Raw genomic sequence first — 16,645 nt, forward strand, 5'->3', positions numbered from 1 at the left:
CATGCTAAAGCTCCTCCTATGGTATTATCACACTCGTCGCACAAATCTTTAGCGAATGTATCCAAGGGCAACATTTTCCAGACCAGAGCCAAATGGATTGAACATTAAAGCAGCAGAAGAGTGTTCTGTTTTAATCTGTTCATTAATCCATGGCTCTGACTCGATCTGGTAAAGCTCATGAAGGAAAGCTCTTTGACATACTGTGGAATCACTCAGCCTGTGAGGGTAAAAGGCCAATGGCTGGAGAATGAATATTTTTTGAAATTGAGTGCTACAGCTCTTTCAGGCTTTTTGCAATTATTTATTTATTTATTTATTTATTTTTATGAATTTTGGGGTTTAATAAATACATAAAAAAGTGTAATGGCTACATTGATACTCTCACAGACATATTGAACACATCGGGTATTTCTTAAAGACGAGGAAAACCCAGAAAAGTACTGCATTAAGTGATGATGAGACTACGTTCTGGTTGGGAAAAACTGAAGGAATCACAGAAAACCATTGAGCTTATCCTAACTTTATCCCATACCAACTGCCTTCCAGTTTTTCTTTCAACATCTCTCACTTAAAATGCACACACACAGTTTAAGACTCCTCCTGGAGGGTACGAATGCTCTCACACTCCCAAGGTCTAACCTGTTCTGACTGACTTTCTGCAGAGACTCCTGCGAATGGATTTACCAGTCGCAGATGACAACACAGTGCACTTCAACTCCACCCTCATGGCCTTAATCCGCACTGCTCTGGACATCAAGATCGCCAAGGGTGGGGAAGGTTTGGCATCTCTTTTTCCCTTCTGTCCTTCTTTCTTCTCATCTCTGAAACTTTCCAAATGTACAAAGTTTTAGGTTGATGTATCAGTTCACACTGACTGGTCAAATTGTATAACAGCCTCAAATTGGCTCAGACGACCTTTTACACATCACAAATTTGAGCCTACGGGACATGACAAAGCTGGAACCTGTAAACCATCCTGATTATATTATAAGATACAGGATGGGAGCAGCAACATTAATAACAAGTTATGATATCATGACGTTATTCTGCCCTGATTATTACCATTTAACTGGAGCAGTACTTTTGTGCTAAGAAGTGAAATAGTTTTTATGCGTATAATCATAGTGTCTGAACTGTACTTCATGGTGTGAATACACATGTGGATGCTCACATTTGTTTGAGTGTATGGGTGTGTATGTATATGAATGGTAGTTTGTCCCCATTACTGTGTGTTTAGGGGGTGTTGATAAGCACCAAATGGATGCTGAGCTGAGAAAAGAGATGATGGCAATTTGGCCCAATCTCTCACAGAAGACTCTGGACCTGCTGGTCACACCTCACAAGGGTAAGTCAATAAGCCAGAGGTTTGTGTGTTCGGGTTTCTTCACCCCTTTGCCCCCAGAGGATTGCTTCTCCTTTGCCTGCCCAGTCCACTGCTCTGCACCCTCTGATGAGCCACGATCGCCAGCATGACCTTGTCCCAATAACGTGCATATGTTCTACAGTGACCCAATTAGATCTTGCACACAAAGAACACAAAAATGAACAATGAAAAAACATATAGAATGTTTTAAAACCATAAATTACTGTACATATAAAACCATATAAATTACTGATATTTGCAGTAATTCAAGACTAAGATCTATTTCATTACAGCAGGTATCCTGTGAAATTGAATAATTAAATAAACAGCTGATTTCCTAGTATAGTATACATAGTGTATATAAGCTCCACCCCCCACCCCACCCCCAATCTTTAATTGTTAATGTTAATTCTCAATGCACAAACACCCTTTGATACTTAACCACAGCCCTCAACACCAAAGTCTCGTGCTGGCTCTCAGGTTTCTGTGCCTCTGATCAGAGGGTGTGTGACTATAGACCAAAACACTATAGACGTCTTTTCACTTCAGGGTTTTTTTTAGTGAATTCATATGGACAGTAGACTTCTCATAAGGAATTACAGAACATATGATGACGCTTGTATAAATAGAATTCCTAACATGCATGAGTTGAAAGTGACTTTGCAGTTTATTCACGAGAATAACATATCTTTTGCAAAGTCATTTTGATTATTACAGTTAGTTTGCACAAAAGCATGCCAAAAATAATAGTGCTGATTGCATGGTGCTAATGCACCTGAGGCATGATTATGATCTCAATATTCATGAAAATATTAAAGCATGAATTGCTGTAGAGTTTAATGCATAAATGTTTACTCCCCAAATGAGGAGTATAATTTGTTGCCCTAAATTAGTCCATATAAAAATATAAAAGGTCTTTAACTCTGCATGTGCAAGTTTAAATGGTCCAAACATTTTCCTCTTCTGAAGAGTATTTAAGCTTTTTCAAATTCTGAAGCTAAATTACATTCATAATTTAAATGTTATTTTTTGAGACTTTTCTCGTCTCCATGTAATTTTAACATCAGCTCTAGTCAACCAACTACTATAGACGTTAACTAGCCAACCAGGTGCTTTTCAACAGTTATTATAATAATGTCTATAATATTGTTTATTAAAATACACTTATGGCACTTTATGTGTTGTAATTGTATTTTATTATATATTATAATAATTACAAAGTTTAACATATGATATTTAAACACAGGATCTCAGCAGTCATAGGCATGAAAGAGAGCAATAGAACAGTGCAGGATTTAAAACAGCAGCTTGTGTAAATTTGAAATATTCTAATAAAATCTTATTACATCTAAAGAAATTGATATACATATTGTACTAAAACTATGTTGATTTTCTGATATACTTAAACAAAGTAAATATAATAATCAAGTGAAAGGGAGAATTTGATGTTGTGCACACTGGCAACCCAACCGCACCAACACAAAACTGCTGAATGACTAGTGAATAAATCAAATACCTGAAATTCAGCAGCGAAGGTGAAAAAGCAGCAAAACTTTCACTTGGATTGAGGTTTGTGTCTTTATGTCCTCGATACTTCTTTAGATAACGGATAAAGTGCAAAACAGTCTAACCAGTCTGTTTGTGAAAAGACTATATGTGCTGTGTGTGTTTGTGTGTGTGTGTGTGTGTGTGTGTGTGTGTGTGTGTGTGTGTTTGTGTGAGAGAGAGAGAGTGTTCATGACCCCCCCAACCCCCCCGCTCAGGGTCCACCTCCCCGTGTCTAATCGTGCAGGGTAACTTTTGCTTCTCTCAGCAGCGACAGACCTGACAGTGGGGAAGATTTATGCAGCCATGATGATTATGGAGTATTATAGGCAGAGCAAAGCCAAGCGCACTCAGGCTCTTCGAGATGAACAGGTACAGTCACTGCTTCTCTTCTTCATTCTCCTGCTCTCAAACGGTCTGTTAATCTATATTTCACTCTCCCATAATCTCACTCTTTCTCTGTATATTGCTTTTAACAATGGACACTATCATGAAACACAAATACGAAAGTTTATTTAGGTTTATCCCGAATAACTAAGCCAGAGATGACGGTGGTGATGAAACACTCCTGATGAATTAAAGAAAAAAATTGACTCAAAAGGAAACAAACTCTTCTGGGTGACATCAGATTTTTATGATGATTATGAGGGAAACCTTTGCATAGTTGTTGTCATCCCTTCTGTTATGTCCTATGTACCTCCATCATCTGGCTTGAATGCACACTGTTGTGCTTGTGGCCTCACACAGATCCTCCTTACATGTCTGGATTAACCAGTGGTTAGGATCCTCATCATACACTTCAATTTCATTTATGGCAGTGGCCCTTTTCCAGAGTGACGTACATGTATCTCATTATTGTGTGTCAAAGCAATCATCTACAATTTGGCTTGACACGAGAATACAATACATCTATATCAAAAACGTGGTATGCATGTGGGTTGTTTTAGTGTGTTTTATAGCACATTTTGGGCAAAGGGATGTTTATATAAGTCATTGAATTTTAGTCAAACTGTTTTAATCTGGTTATTTTGTTCATTTGGAGCTAAATATGTAGCTTAAACTTAGGCTCATTAGCAAACATTTCAACATTTATACAAGCAGAATCATGTTGATGGTTTTTTAATCACCACCAACGGCTTTTTACATCTTATTTATAACAATATCTAAATGGAAAATATGTTTGTTGAATAATAATTTCTTAATGTTTTCTTTAGTTTTAGATGATCCATATCACTAATGTTTAACGTAGTATGTTAAATATTCTCCCAGAGAAAAGGACAAGTCTATCATATATATGTCTATAAACTGGTTTAAACAGACAAAAGCAAGCAACATGTGAAATGCAACCTGACATTAGTCACATCAAATGGCTCAAATGTTGGAATTTCTCATCTGTTCTCAACTAATCCAACCTGTACAGTAATATCTTTAAGTGTTGATGTACAGTATACATATAATCAAAGGTTTTATAACTGATTTGCTGCCTAAACCACTGATATTTATTCTTAATCAAACTTTATATTTCCCTTTTATGGTCCTATGGCTGTATTAACAGTTTTGTCAATAGTTAAGCATGGAAGGTTCTCCAGATTCAGTCTGCTTATGCAAAGGACTAGACAGGTCCCAAATATATTTATTTTATTTATGTCCATTTGTAGACAGATAATTGTACACACAAGTGAATGTGTCAATGAGATTCTAAATCTGATGCTGACTATTAAAAAGAATCTTAATAGGATTAATCATTATTGTCATATTTATGTATTACATTTCACACTCTAATGACATTCCATAGTGTTTATAAAGACTAAATAGTTTATTTCTGGAGAAAACACACATTTCCATGCTGTGGTTACATCAGATTGTTAGACATTTGCTGAACTTCACACATAACTGAGACTTGCCTCTGTTTTAAACGAACTCTGCATTAAGTCTGTAGTTATGGCTGAGCTCTGAACTGTGTGTAATGTCAGTATTAAATCCTCATTGCAGATGATCACTTTGAAAACAGCTTCTGAAAGTAATTCTAACCCACTGTAAATTGTGTCTAATGCTTTGCTGCCTTAAACTTGCATACTTTTTGAACAGCATCTTGTTAATTGTTGATTGTTTTCTAATCACCATGGTTTCATTTCAAATGTGTGAAACCAGTTAGTTGCTTGAGTTAAATGTTTTTTGTTTAGCGGTTAGTTGCTCATGTTGGGTTGTGTGTGGTTGCTGCTATGTATTATGGGAATTTAGGTTCTGTTACTAAATGTTAGATAAATGTTTGTTAGATTTATTTCCTTTGGATTTCTAAATTTTCCACCCTGAGAAGCAAATGTAGATTCATAAATTGTGTATCATATTAACCACATTTAGTTAAAGTTGTCATTAAGCCTTATTTATAAAACTGGCTGTGAACAGATTTGTTCATGAATTGTTTATGAGCGTTTGCAAGAGAAATGTCATATTTTGAAAAGAATATAAACATAAGAATAATATTCCATGTGTGCTACTGGGTGTACTGTAGATATTACTTGTTTTTATTTTTATTTTTACAGCGTTTAGCAATCATTGTTGTCCAGATGAACTTATAGAAGAGCTTTGCAGTCTCAATCTCAAACACATCTTCCTGCTAGGTCACAGACTAAGAGCTCCATCTAGAACGTTCTTTAAAAACCAGTTGTTTTATATAATAACTGGAAACTGTGACTGGTGTTGGCTTAAAAAGTGTCTCATAGTCATAATACAACTCGCAGCCAGACCCAATGTGAGCAACTAGAGTCAATATACATAATGAAACTTATCCAAGCCTCAAATTCAGCACCCAACTGGTTGCCAATGTCATTCATTTACTGACTAAAGTAAATGAATTCTCTTCATGGTTCCATTCTTACAGCTTTGCTCAGAGGCTCACTTCATTTTTACTCACCAGACTTCAAATCCCAGAATGCCTTGTTGCTGAACAATTTGACTGCCTTTTGCTGCTGATGGATCTAATCCCATTTGCACCTGGGATGCCCTGTATACCATTTCCTTTCCACTACCCATTTTCCCATCTGCTTGCCTGATACCAGCTATAGGCCATGTTGTATCTTACACAGAATCGAACGCCATTAATGTTTCAGCGCCTGGAGCCACCGTCACCGACGCAGAATGCTGGTCAGGGACTCAATGGTCTTTCTGAACCACAACTGGACACTAACAACTTGTAAGTAGCTGTTTGAATTTTTTGTATGAATTATCTCTCAGTCAGGTTTCTCTCCTGAACTTTTTCTCTATCCAATTTGGAGAAAGTGGAGACAGATATATTTGCGAATTAATTCTCATGCTACATTTGTCACTAGAATGTTTTGAAAAAGCTTTGTATTTAATATAAGCTATTGCTCCGATGATGCATGCTCAATTGTACATTAGAAAGATTGCTCCATGCACCCACATGCACCATCACATGTGGCAGTTCTGGGATTGGTAGTTGTTAGTCATGGAACCATGGAATCCTCATGGCATCGATGAAGCAGACTGATTGGCTTACTTTGGGTCTTACTTACTGTCACAAGGCTTCCTCCCAATAAGTTTCCAAACTGGGACTTTTTCAGTGTTTTTTTCTAAGTCACTGTCTCTACAACTACTATCATTTACTAGAAAGGATACTATACTATAAATACCATCATTGTATTTGATGTGTTTAGTGTAGGGGATCAGTAACCTGTACCTGTGTCCTGAAACCCAATTCCCAGCACACTCGTACTACTCTTACTCTCTACAAGAGTGAGTAACAGGCTGCTAACAGGTTTCAGACTCATTACATTTCCTTTACAGCCAGGGTCCTCATACTATTCTCCCAAACACAGCAGTAATGTTTGATAGCTGTCTAAGGATCACATTACAGGACATTTCTTATTTCTTCATCTAATGTGTCCTACAATAGTGATGTAGAAGTGTCTATGACAAGGATAGGCAATTACAATTATAAAGGTCGTGCTACATAAAATTCATCATTTACAAAAGACTGGTGAAAAATATTTTTAATGCTCAACATTCAGTGATTAGTGTGGTTTATATGTGTTTATTATTTATGTTATTACATATGTGGTTTATTAGCTAATGACCTTTTGCCCAGTGAAAAATACAATGCAAAGATGTCTATTTTATTCGAACTGTAGCATTTTCACCACATTATTATTATACTGAAGAGCATAATATATCAGAGCAAGTCTCAGCATGTTTGTACGTATAGGGCATTAATTAGCCTTTTAATTTTTCAGTGTAATTAGGGATAGATAGTTAGGGTAGGTGTTATGGTTCAGTTTAGTTATGGGGAATAAACATGCAGTCATTTTAAATATATATCGTATAAGAGAGAAAAGTATTCTAGCTGTGTATATGGTTAGGGCCGTGGATGGGGGCATCCCGGAGAGCCAGTCATGGGTCACGGCCAGAGCTCAGGAGATGTCTCAGAAGGCAGGCAGCTGGAGCCCAGAAGGCCAGCCAACAGAGGACATGACTGATAACCGTCCCACATCGCAGGTAACATCAATACATACTTAGCACAATCTAGACACTTTTTTGGTGCTTTTTTTATACTCTCATAGAAATAGAAATAAGCACCAAGCCACAAACACCTTGCCAGACGAACATGTATCTTGTGATTATTTAGTGCATCTCAAGCCATGCCTGTTTCGGTGAGTGTGTGTAATTGTATGTTTGTATTTTAGGATTGAAAGCAAATAGCAATTTAGCTGCAGGATTTATTAGTATCATCACATTTTCCCATCAGGCAATTCTGTGATCACTGCTGCTCTTTGAAAATTACACATACACTTAGTGTTTTTCTGTCTGATAGTAAAAACTCATTTCATCTTATGTGCTCATCCATTGCTGTCTCAGGAGATGTTTGTACCTCTCTGGTCTTCCAAGTGTCTCACACTCATCCTGCTCTGCTAGCTTTGCTGTGTTTATGAAATTATATCCAAAAATACAATTGCCTATAGCGTGTGTACTACTCCTTATTGTCAGCTTATTGGCACCTTTCATAAAGTTGGGCCAATCATCTAATCAGCCAATCCTGTGGCAGCAGCACAATGCATAAACGTGGGCCAGGAGCTTCAGTTAATGAAGAAAAAGTCTCTGTGACTTTAACCATGGTTTGGTGCCATATGGGCTGCTTTGAGAAACTGCTGCTCTTCTGTTGGGATTTTCACACACAATAGACTTTAGAGTTTACAAAGAATGCTTTTAAATACAAAGGAAATTGTGTGAGAGAAGCATCTGCAGGGTGAAAAACCTTGTTGATGAAAAGGTTAGAGAAGAATTATCAGACTGTTCTGAGGTGACAGGAAGTCAAATAATCACTGACAATTGTGGTAAGCAGAAAAGCATCTCAACTTTCACTACAGATCAAACTTTGATGTGGATAAGCTACAGTACTAGAAGCCTAAATCATGTGCCACTTCTGCCGGCCCTCGGTGAGGTGTACTGGAAAAAGCCCAGGTGATTTTTTTCATCCATGTCCATGAGCCTCAGATGTGGAAGTGGAAGCTGATCTGCTGTTCTGCTAATGGGTCTTAGGTTAGGGTTAGATATATTGTGTTTGGTGTGTTGGGTTAGGGTTAGATATGTTGTGTTTGGTGTGTTGATTGTTCTTTGATTTATTTCTTCTCACCATCATGTTCTTTCTGGAATCCTGTATTCTTTCTGGCAGCTCTAAACACTCTGGCCATTTTCTTCTGACCTTTATCAACAACAACGTGTTTCTACCCACAGAACTGTCTCTCACTCAGTGGTTTTGTTTTTCACACCATTCTGTTTAAAAATGTGTAAAAAATCAGCAGTTTCTGAAATACTCGATCCAGACCTTCTGGTGCTCAGAACCACAGTTTTTATTCATTCTAATATTTGATTTGAACTTTAACTCAAGCCTTTGGCCCACATCTACAGGATTGTCTGTTCGAAAAACTGCGTTAGTGTCCAAACGTACAGGAGTTCCTTACGGTAATTTAGAAGGCCATTAACAATGAACACTGAGGCAGTAAGATGCAGATGAGGTGGGACTGTTCCATCTCACATCTCCTCAGAAAACTGTCATTCTGTCTGCGGGGGTCACGCGTCCTCTCTCACTCTGTTTTCCGCAGACGGTAGAGATGAGAGAGATGGGGCGGGACGGGTTCTCGGACACTGAGCCCTTCCTGCCAATGGAAGGCTACAGCAGGGCAGCTTCCATGCCTCGACTCGCGGCAGAAAACCAAGTGAGCACTTTGTCAAGTCAGCTTCTCGCTTCTGCCTGTCTCTCATCGACGATCCTTTTATCTTTATTTTCCACTGTCTCTCTCATTACCTTTTTTCTTTTCATCTCTTTACAATATGTGAAAGAGTATTTACTGTCAACTCGTATTCAAGCATTCTCTAAAATCAGAAGTCCATAAGCACATCATGATGCCGTGACGACGCCAGTGCAGCATAATAAAATATAAGGTTAATACCCTGTAAATTGTTTTTTATTTTTTGTAATCCAATAACACTGGACTTAAACTTTAAACTTTAAATAAAGAATCAGTTTACATATTGTATATAACAGCAGTAAAACTGACATTTTTTAAATTAATTTTGTTACTAAATATTCATTTAAAATATCTAAATGTATTTAAGATTATATACTGCATTCAAACACTGTATATATATTGAGATTTTATTGGATAATTAATGATTAAACCTCAAGTTAAAGCAGATGGGAATCTTTCCTCGTGTAGATGACATTGGGATTATAAATCATTTCACACATTTCCTTTTTAACGAAGTGAAACACATTTAACTTTTTTTGCATTTCAGTGGGAGCTATAAAACAGATTCCAAAACAAATGTTTTTTTGCTCTTTGTACAACTCCTTCATTTCATTCAACAGCATTATCATGAAAGCCATGTGCCTCAGTGACTGTCATGTTGTTCACACACACACACACACACACACACACACACACACACACACACGCATGTGGAAAAGTACATTTTGTACGTCAGCAGTGTTAGTTTCACTGTGTGTATTATGATGTATCTATGACACTTTGTGTAAGTATTCAGTGTATCTGCAGTAGCTCAGTGTAAAAGATTCTCTGTCCTGTACCATGTTCCGTTTTATTGTGTTGATGTGATCATAGTCTCTAACACTGCTTCTGGCCCTTGGTTTGTGTGTACGTGTTACTGTGGTAAATGTCTCTCCCTTTTACAACTGCTTCTGTTTCTAACTCATGTCTTTCTCTCTCACTCTATCTCTGCCACTTTCACTCCCTTTTCTTTAATCTTCACTTTATCCTTTACTGTAACCCTCTACTGTAACATCTCTCTGTCTTTGTCCTGGTGATTGTGTGTGTGTGTGTGTGTGTGTGTGTGTGCGCGCGCGCGTGTGTGTGTTTGATACCATCTGGGTGCTGCCGATGTGGCTCTGTGTGTTAATGGCTTTAGCAGCAGCCAAGGAGGAGAGGAAGGCATCGAGGGAATAACCTCAGTGTATGTTTTCTAATGTTCTCTTTGTCTATCTAATGCTTCCTCTCTTCCTCCAGTATGAAAATGGCTATTAATTATTATTTATTTACTTTAATGGGACAAAGTGCCAGATTTTATGTAAAATAAGACTTCTTTTCAATTTTTGCTTTCATCTTCTATGTATCAGCTGTTTGAGATCACGCCTGTCTGCCTGTCTGTCTGTCTGCCTGTCTGTCTGCCTGTCTGTCTGTCACTCTTTATCTTTGCCTGTCTGTGGCTGTCCAGCATGTGCTTAGAATCAGTTACATGATAAAGAACATATTTATTGTGCCCAGCATTATCTAACAATGCATTGTAAAATATCAAACCTTTAACCCTAGCTTTCTAAATGAGTTCTACCTTGAAATTATTCCAAAATGAGGTCTGTTACAGAGTAATACACAAAATGTTACTGCTAAAGAGAACCTTTAGGGAAATGTTTATGAAACTGTCCCATTTACAAGGAGGCATTAGGGCACATTTAAATGTGATATCTGTCATTTCTGTCAATTTTCATTTGAAGTTTCTTTCATTTGAAGCACACATGTAAAAACTGTACTAAAGAACTAACCCCCCATTCAGAAACCAGCTGAAAACAGCGGAAATGTCAAATCTGTAATTCGGTAACATCTATGGTTGGACGTAACAGTAATTCCTCTGGATTAAGAGAAACTTGTGGGAGTTTGTGTGAGTGCTGAAGATTCCTTATGGGCAGAAATAAAGTGTTTATGTAAAATTTACATTTGATTAACTGAGACAAGGTCAATTATTCATTCAAAATGGGGTTCCTTGGGGTTTATTTTTTATATGAATGTAGATTATTTTACTAATTATGAGCTATGATGATACACAACATGTACAGCTGTGTACTTTCACAAATCTGTGTGCTAAATTAAAGAGCACACATGGCAGGCAAGCTATTCTGGTTTAAAATGCTCTTATCAAGGATTTCTTTTATATTTTTAATTGCAGAAGCATGGCTTGATCCTTCTCTTTTCTACTGTTTCATTGTTCAGCTGTGGATCTTTTTGCAGTGAGAACATCTTGGTGACTGCATGGCGAATGTGGGGCTGCCATTTGCTTATCTTGCTTGTGTATTGTGTGTTTAGTCACATACAGTTACCTGCAGACTAGGCTTGTATGTATGCACAAACAGAGGCACATGAAAGCATACACTTTTTAGACAGTATAAATTTGAATCTCCCAACTTCACTTGACTAATTTCTCATAAAACATCTCTCTGTATTTTGTCATTTTTCTTCCTGCTGTCTTCACAGACTATAACAGATAACAGCCCTATGAAGCGATCAGCCTCATCACTTGGCCATGGCCGTTTGGGAAGGGGACCACGGGCTGATGATTATGCAGTGGACCGAGTGATGCCAGAGGAAGGACCCCGGCATGGACATCGCCGCCGGGATCGCAGCCACCGAGCCTCTGAGCGATCGCTCAGCCGCTACACTGATGCTGATACAGGTGAGACATACAGGACTGTTGGGGATTGTAGAGGCAGTTGTGATAGTGATGATGATGATGATGATGATGATCATAATGATGATAAATAGATTCTTAGCCATTAAATTTTTGTTTTATGGTTCAATTGTAGCCAAAAATGAATTGACCAGGAAGTTTTTTGGGGATCATTTAGAGAATAAATATTAGGTAGAGTGCATTTACCCACTTTGTTATGGCCACTTTTCCATTTGTAATGATTAAATACTGCTCAAATACTTTTGAAAACTATTGGATGGTTACAAGAACCCTACAATAGGCCACAATTTTTGGTTTCTTGAGGAAAAAATGAGATTATGAGATAGTGTAGAAGTCTAGAACATTTTCGAGATTATGGTTATTGTCTAATGAAAACATCTGGAAAGACTAGGGTTCATAGTTGATTTTGAGTTCAGGGTTTACTATACTAATACTGGTTAGGGTCAAGGTTAGGATCAGGGTCAGGGTAAGGGTCAGGGTTAGGCTCCCATGTTCTCAAAACAGCCTCAATTCCTGTAGCATGGTTTCCAGAACATTAAAAAAAAATAATTAAAGATTCTGGTCCATGTTAAGAAGCTTGCATCTTGCAATTTTTTCAGATTTTTCAGCTTCATTTTCATGCTGCAAATTTCCCATTGCACCGCATCCTGAAAGGGTTCTACCTGATTTTGAATGCTTGGGAAATCTAGTGAAGATCACTAAACTTCAAATCAAATCCAGATTTTAACACATAACCATACAAAGAATGACGTATGGTGAAATGCTTATTATGACTGTCTGTGGCATAAAAATAGAATTTACATATACCAGAATTTACTATTATACAGATAGAAAAGTAAAAATAAAACATTGATATAGGGGATCGGGTGCAGCCGCAGTGTCACTCTATTAGGATTAAAGTGTAGATATTTGCAGATGTCAGCTGAAGTAGTTGTAATGAAATTTAGAATATATTTAATAAATATTAATAAATATGGAGTAATTTGGTTATTTTAACAGGAATAAAGTGGGTGTCAGCCAGTGTGGGAAGGCTTGCAGGACAGGATAGTTATCATGATAACAGGTGTGGCATATCAAGATGCTGATTAGACAGCATGATTATTGCACAGGTGAGCCTTAGGCTGGCCAAAATAAAAGGCCACTCTAAAATGTGCAGTTTTACTGTTGAAAACCAGTCACTATCTGTCAGTAACCCTAACCCTAGGGTTACGCAGTGCAACACATCTCCTTCGCACTGAGTAGATCAGGTTGTTAATTGTAGCCTGTGGAATGTTGGCCCACTCCTCTTCAATGGCTGTGCGAAGTTGCTGGATATTGGCAGGAACTGGAACACGCTGTCGTATATACCCCGATCCAGAGCATCCCAAACATGCTCAATGTGTGATCTGTCCGGTGAGGATGCTGGCCATGTAAGAACTGGGATGTTTTCAGCTTCCAGGAATTGTGTACAGATCCTTGCAACATGGCCCGTGCATTATCATGCTGCAACAGGAGGTGATGGTCGTGGATGAATGGCACAACAATGGGCCTCAGGATCTCGTCACCGTATCTCTGTGCATTCTAGGTGCCATAAATAAAATGCACCCGTGTTCCTTGTCCATAACATACGCCTGCCCATACCATAACCCCACCGCCACTCCATCCACAACGTTGACATCAGCAAACTGCTCACCCACATGTCTGCCATCTGCCCTGTACAGTGAAAACCGGGATTCATCCATGAAGAGAACACCTCTCCAAAGTGCCAGACGCCATCGAATGTGAGCATTTGCCCACTCAAGTCGGTAAGGATGACGAACTGCAGTCAGGTCGAGACCCCGATGAGGACGACGAGCATGCAGATGAGCTGCCCTGATACAGTTTCTGACAGTTTGTGCAGAAATTCTTTGGTTATGAAAACTGATTGTTGCAGCAGCCTTCCTGGTGGCTGGTCTCAGACGATCTTGGAGGTGAAGATGCTGGATGTGGAGGTCCTGGTCTGGTGTGGTTACACGTGGTGTGTGTTCCAAATTCTCTGAAACGCTTTTGGAGATGGCTTATGGTAGAGAAACGAACATTTAATTCTTGGGCAACAGAATGGTAGACATTCCTGCAGTCAGCACACTCCTTCGAAAACGTGCAACATCTGTGGCATTGTGCTGTGTGAAAACTGAGTGGCCTTTTATTGTGACCATGCTAAAGCACACCTGTGCAATAATCATGCTGTTTGATCCGAATCTTGATATGCCACACCTGTGAGATGGATGGATTATATCGGCAAAGGAGAAGTGCTCACTAACACAGATTTAGACTGATTTGTAAACAATATTTGAGAGAAATAGACCTGTTCTGTACATAGAAAAAGTCTTAGATCTTTGAGTTCAGCTCATGAAAAATGGGGAAAAAACAAATGTGTTGCATTTATAATTTTGTTCAGTGTACATTTCTAATGACTTAAAATTAAAAGAATTTCTACAGATTATTCTGTTGCAGCAATTCTTTCCCCTCGACTGTAACTTCTGGTGGGATGTTAATCTACATAGACATTTACTGTAGCACAGTCTTTAAACAAAACTACCTCCGTGGTAATGTTGTAGGTCTTGGCACAGATCTGAGCACCACCACACAATCGGGTGACATGCCTCCTAAAGAAAAAGATCGCGAACGTGGCCGTGCCAAAGAGCGACGACACCATCACCACCACCACCACCATCACCATCACAGCTCAGTGGAGAAGGAGCACTACACACCTGAGAGAGAGCGAGGAGACTACGGGCACCGGCAACGACGCTGGTCCCGGTCACCCAGTGAGGGCCGAGAGTGCCTCACTCACCGACAGGTGGGCTTGCTTGCGAATCACATGCTTATCTTGCTCCACAGTGAATCCATCGATACTGATGGATTTGGAAGCTCCCTGTGCACTGTGTTTTTTCTAATGTCCACTGGAACATGTGTATGTATGTAGCAGAGATTTGTCAGATCATGCCATAGATGAAAAACTTTGCCAGACTGTAGGGAAGACGACATGGTGTCTAGTTCTAGTTCTTTTTCACCGTTCCAATGGAATTCAACTCCTCTTCATTTGTTTTTTCCTGTTTTGGTCTCTTTTTTGTCTTTGTCCTCCATGTGACATGTTGCTTCTTAACATTGGATTGTTTCTTTATTTTCATCGTTTTGCATTTGCCCACACCACTGTCCTGCTTCTCTGTGTGTTCTTTTACGTTTTCACAACTGTACTTTTTCCCTCCTTACTGTTGTTGTGTTGTTGTCTTCTCTTTCCCTCTCTCTCCCTCTCTCTCTTTCTCTCTCGTTTTGTGGATAAATTTTGTCGTTCTTTTTTGTTTTATTTGCCTTGTCCCATTTTCATGTAGGGCAGTAGTTCGGTGAGCGGCAGCCCCGTGCCCTCAACATCTGGGACAAGTACACCTCGGCGAGGTCGACGCCAGCTGCCCCAGACACCTGCCACCCCACGCCCACATGTCACCTACTCACCTGTGGTCCGTAAACCAGTTGGTACACCGCCTTCAGGTCCACAGAGCCGCCTACCCACCCCAACCCAGAGGCGTTTCTCTCCACCTGTGCCTGATCCATCTGTACCCTCTCATCATGGCTCTGGCCGTCGTCCCCGCTGGGGCCCAGGCTCTTCTGATGGCGCCCCTGGTGATGGCTTTTCTGATTTTGAACGAGGGAACCATGGGTGTGAGCCACCCGCCTACGAGCCAAACCCAGGACAGGGCAACCCGCACCCACATAACCCACCACCGCACCCACGTTCACCTAGGACTGCTCGACCCCCTGGTGCTCGTCGCATGCCTAATGGGTACCGTTCCTCCTCACCCTCACCACAGCAACATGCACCCCCCCACAGCGCATCTCACAAGCCTCCGCATCCCAGAGGGCCCAGGAAAGGGCTGCATGAACCCTACAGTGAAACAGATGAGGATGACTGGTGCTAGCCTCTGGGAGAGGGGAGGGAGGGAGCAAGGACATAAGAAAGAAAGGAAGAGATCACACTGTAAGTTGCTGGAATAAGACACAATCAATCAGAGACTAGATATTTAGATATGGGAGGTGGGTTTTCCTTGGAATCTTGAATCCTCTGAGAAAATGGAATGACAAAGGGTAGATTAAAATAATTTGGGAACAGCACAGAAAAGAGACTTCAGTCAAGAGGGAGGCAGATCCCTGACACTCCGTGCTCTAGGACTAACACCAGGAATTGTGTTGGTGCTAGTGATGGGCAGAAGTGATGGGGTTGGAGAGGACAAATGTTAGGGATAGAGAACATGACAGCGTTTGCTTTTGCAGGACCCAATCAGCAGGCAAGGGTCACTTGTGTAAGTGTGCATGTTTCAGAAAAGCACAGCAGAAGTGTGCTGGGAGGCTCAGGGGAAAATTGAGGCATGCTTCCCTTCTTTTTATTGTTTTCCTTTTCTTTTTCTCTACTGCCTGCTTTTCCTGCACAGGACTGGATGATTTAGGAAAGATGAAGTGGGTTGGGGTGGGGGATAAGAAAATCTGAAAAATAACTCTTTGTAAAGGAAAAGAAAATTCAAGATTGCTCCTTTTGGCAAGAGGAATTTCTGCTTTGCTGAAACTGTTGTGTATCTTCTGCAGACAAAATGACAAATGGCACAATTGTGGTGAATAGACCTCAGAAAAGGTGATGAGTTCACAATCTGAACATGGAGATTGACCAATGGCTTTATTCAACTTGACTGGAGCACCATCTATTGCAAAAATCCACCCACATGTTGGGTAATATTG

At 39.7% G+C, this 16,645-nt stretch overlaps 1 protein-coding gene across 29 annotated transcripts in view; it reads left to right on the forward strand.

The window, feature by feature from the left end:
- cacna1aa (calcium channel, voltage-dependent, P/Q type, alpha 1A subunit, a) overlaps positions 1–16,639 on the forward strand; it is a 68,256-nt gene extending 51,617 nt beyond the window's left edge. For 8 of the 29 annotated variants that reach the window (XM_027177240.2, XM_027177237.2, XM_027177238.2 and 5 more), the window contains 10 exons: positions 663–777; positions 1,238–1,345; positions 3,177–3,280; positions 5,995–6,101; positions 7,285–7,420; positions 9,025–9,138; positions 10,349–10,393; positions 11,686–11,884; positions 14,476–14,717; positions 15,250–16,639. In XM_027177240.2, the coding sequence (XP_027033041.2) occupies positions 663–777; positions 1,238–1,345; positions 3,177–3,280; positions 5,995–6,101; positions 7,285–7,420; positions 9,025–9,138; positions 10,349–10,393; positions 11,686–11,884; positions 14,476–14,717; positions 15,250–15,834 (1,755 nt within the window). In that variant the 3' untranslated portion in view covers positions 15,835–16,639. The remainder of the gene's footprint in view (positions 1–662; positions 778–1,237; positions 1,346–3,176; positions 3,281–5,994; positions 6,102–7,284; positions 7,421–9,024; positions 9,139–10,348; positions 10,394–11,685; positions 11,885–14,475; positions 14,718–15,249) is intronic. The other 21 variants (XM_027177244.2, XM_027177246.2, XM_027177247.2 and 18 more) reach the window with 11 other exon arrangements.
- The last annotated feature ends 6 nt before the right edge of the window (positions 16,640–16,645 follow it).

This window comes from Tachysurus fulvidraco, chromosome 15, assembly GCF_022655615.1.
Source record: "Tachysurus fulvidraco isolate hzauxx_2018 chromosome 15, HZAU_PFXX_2.0, whole genome shotgun sequence".
Lineage (NCBI taxonomy): Eukaryota > Metazoa > Chordata > Actinopteri > Siluriformes > Bagridae > Tachysurus > Tachysurus fulvidraco.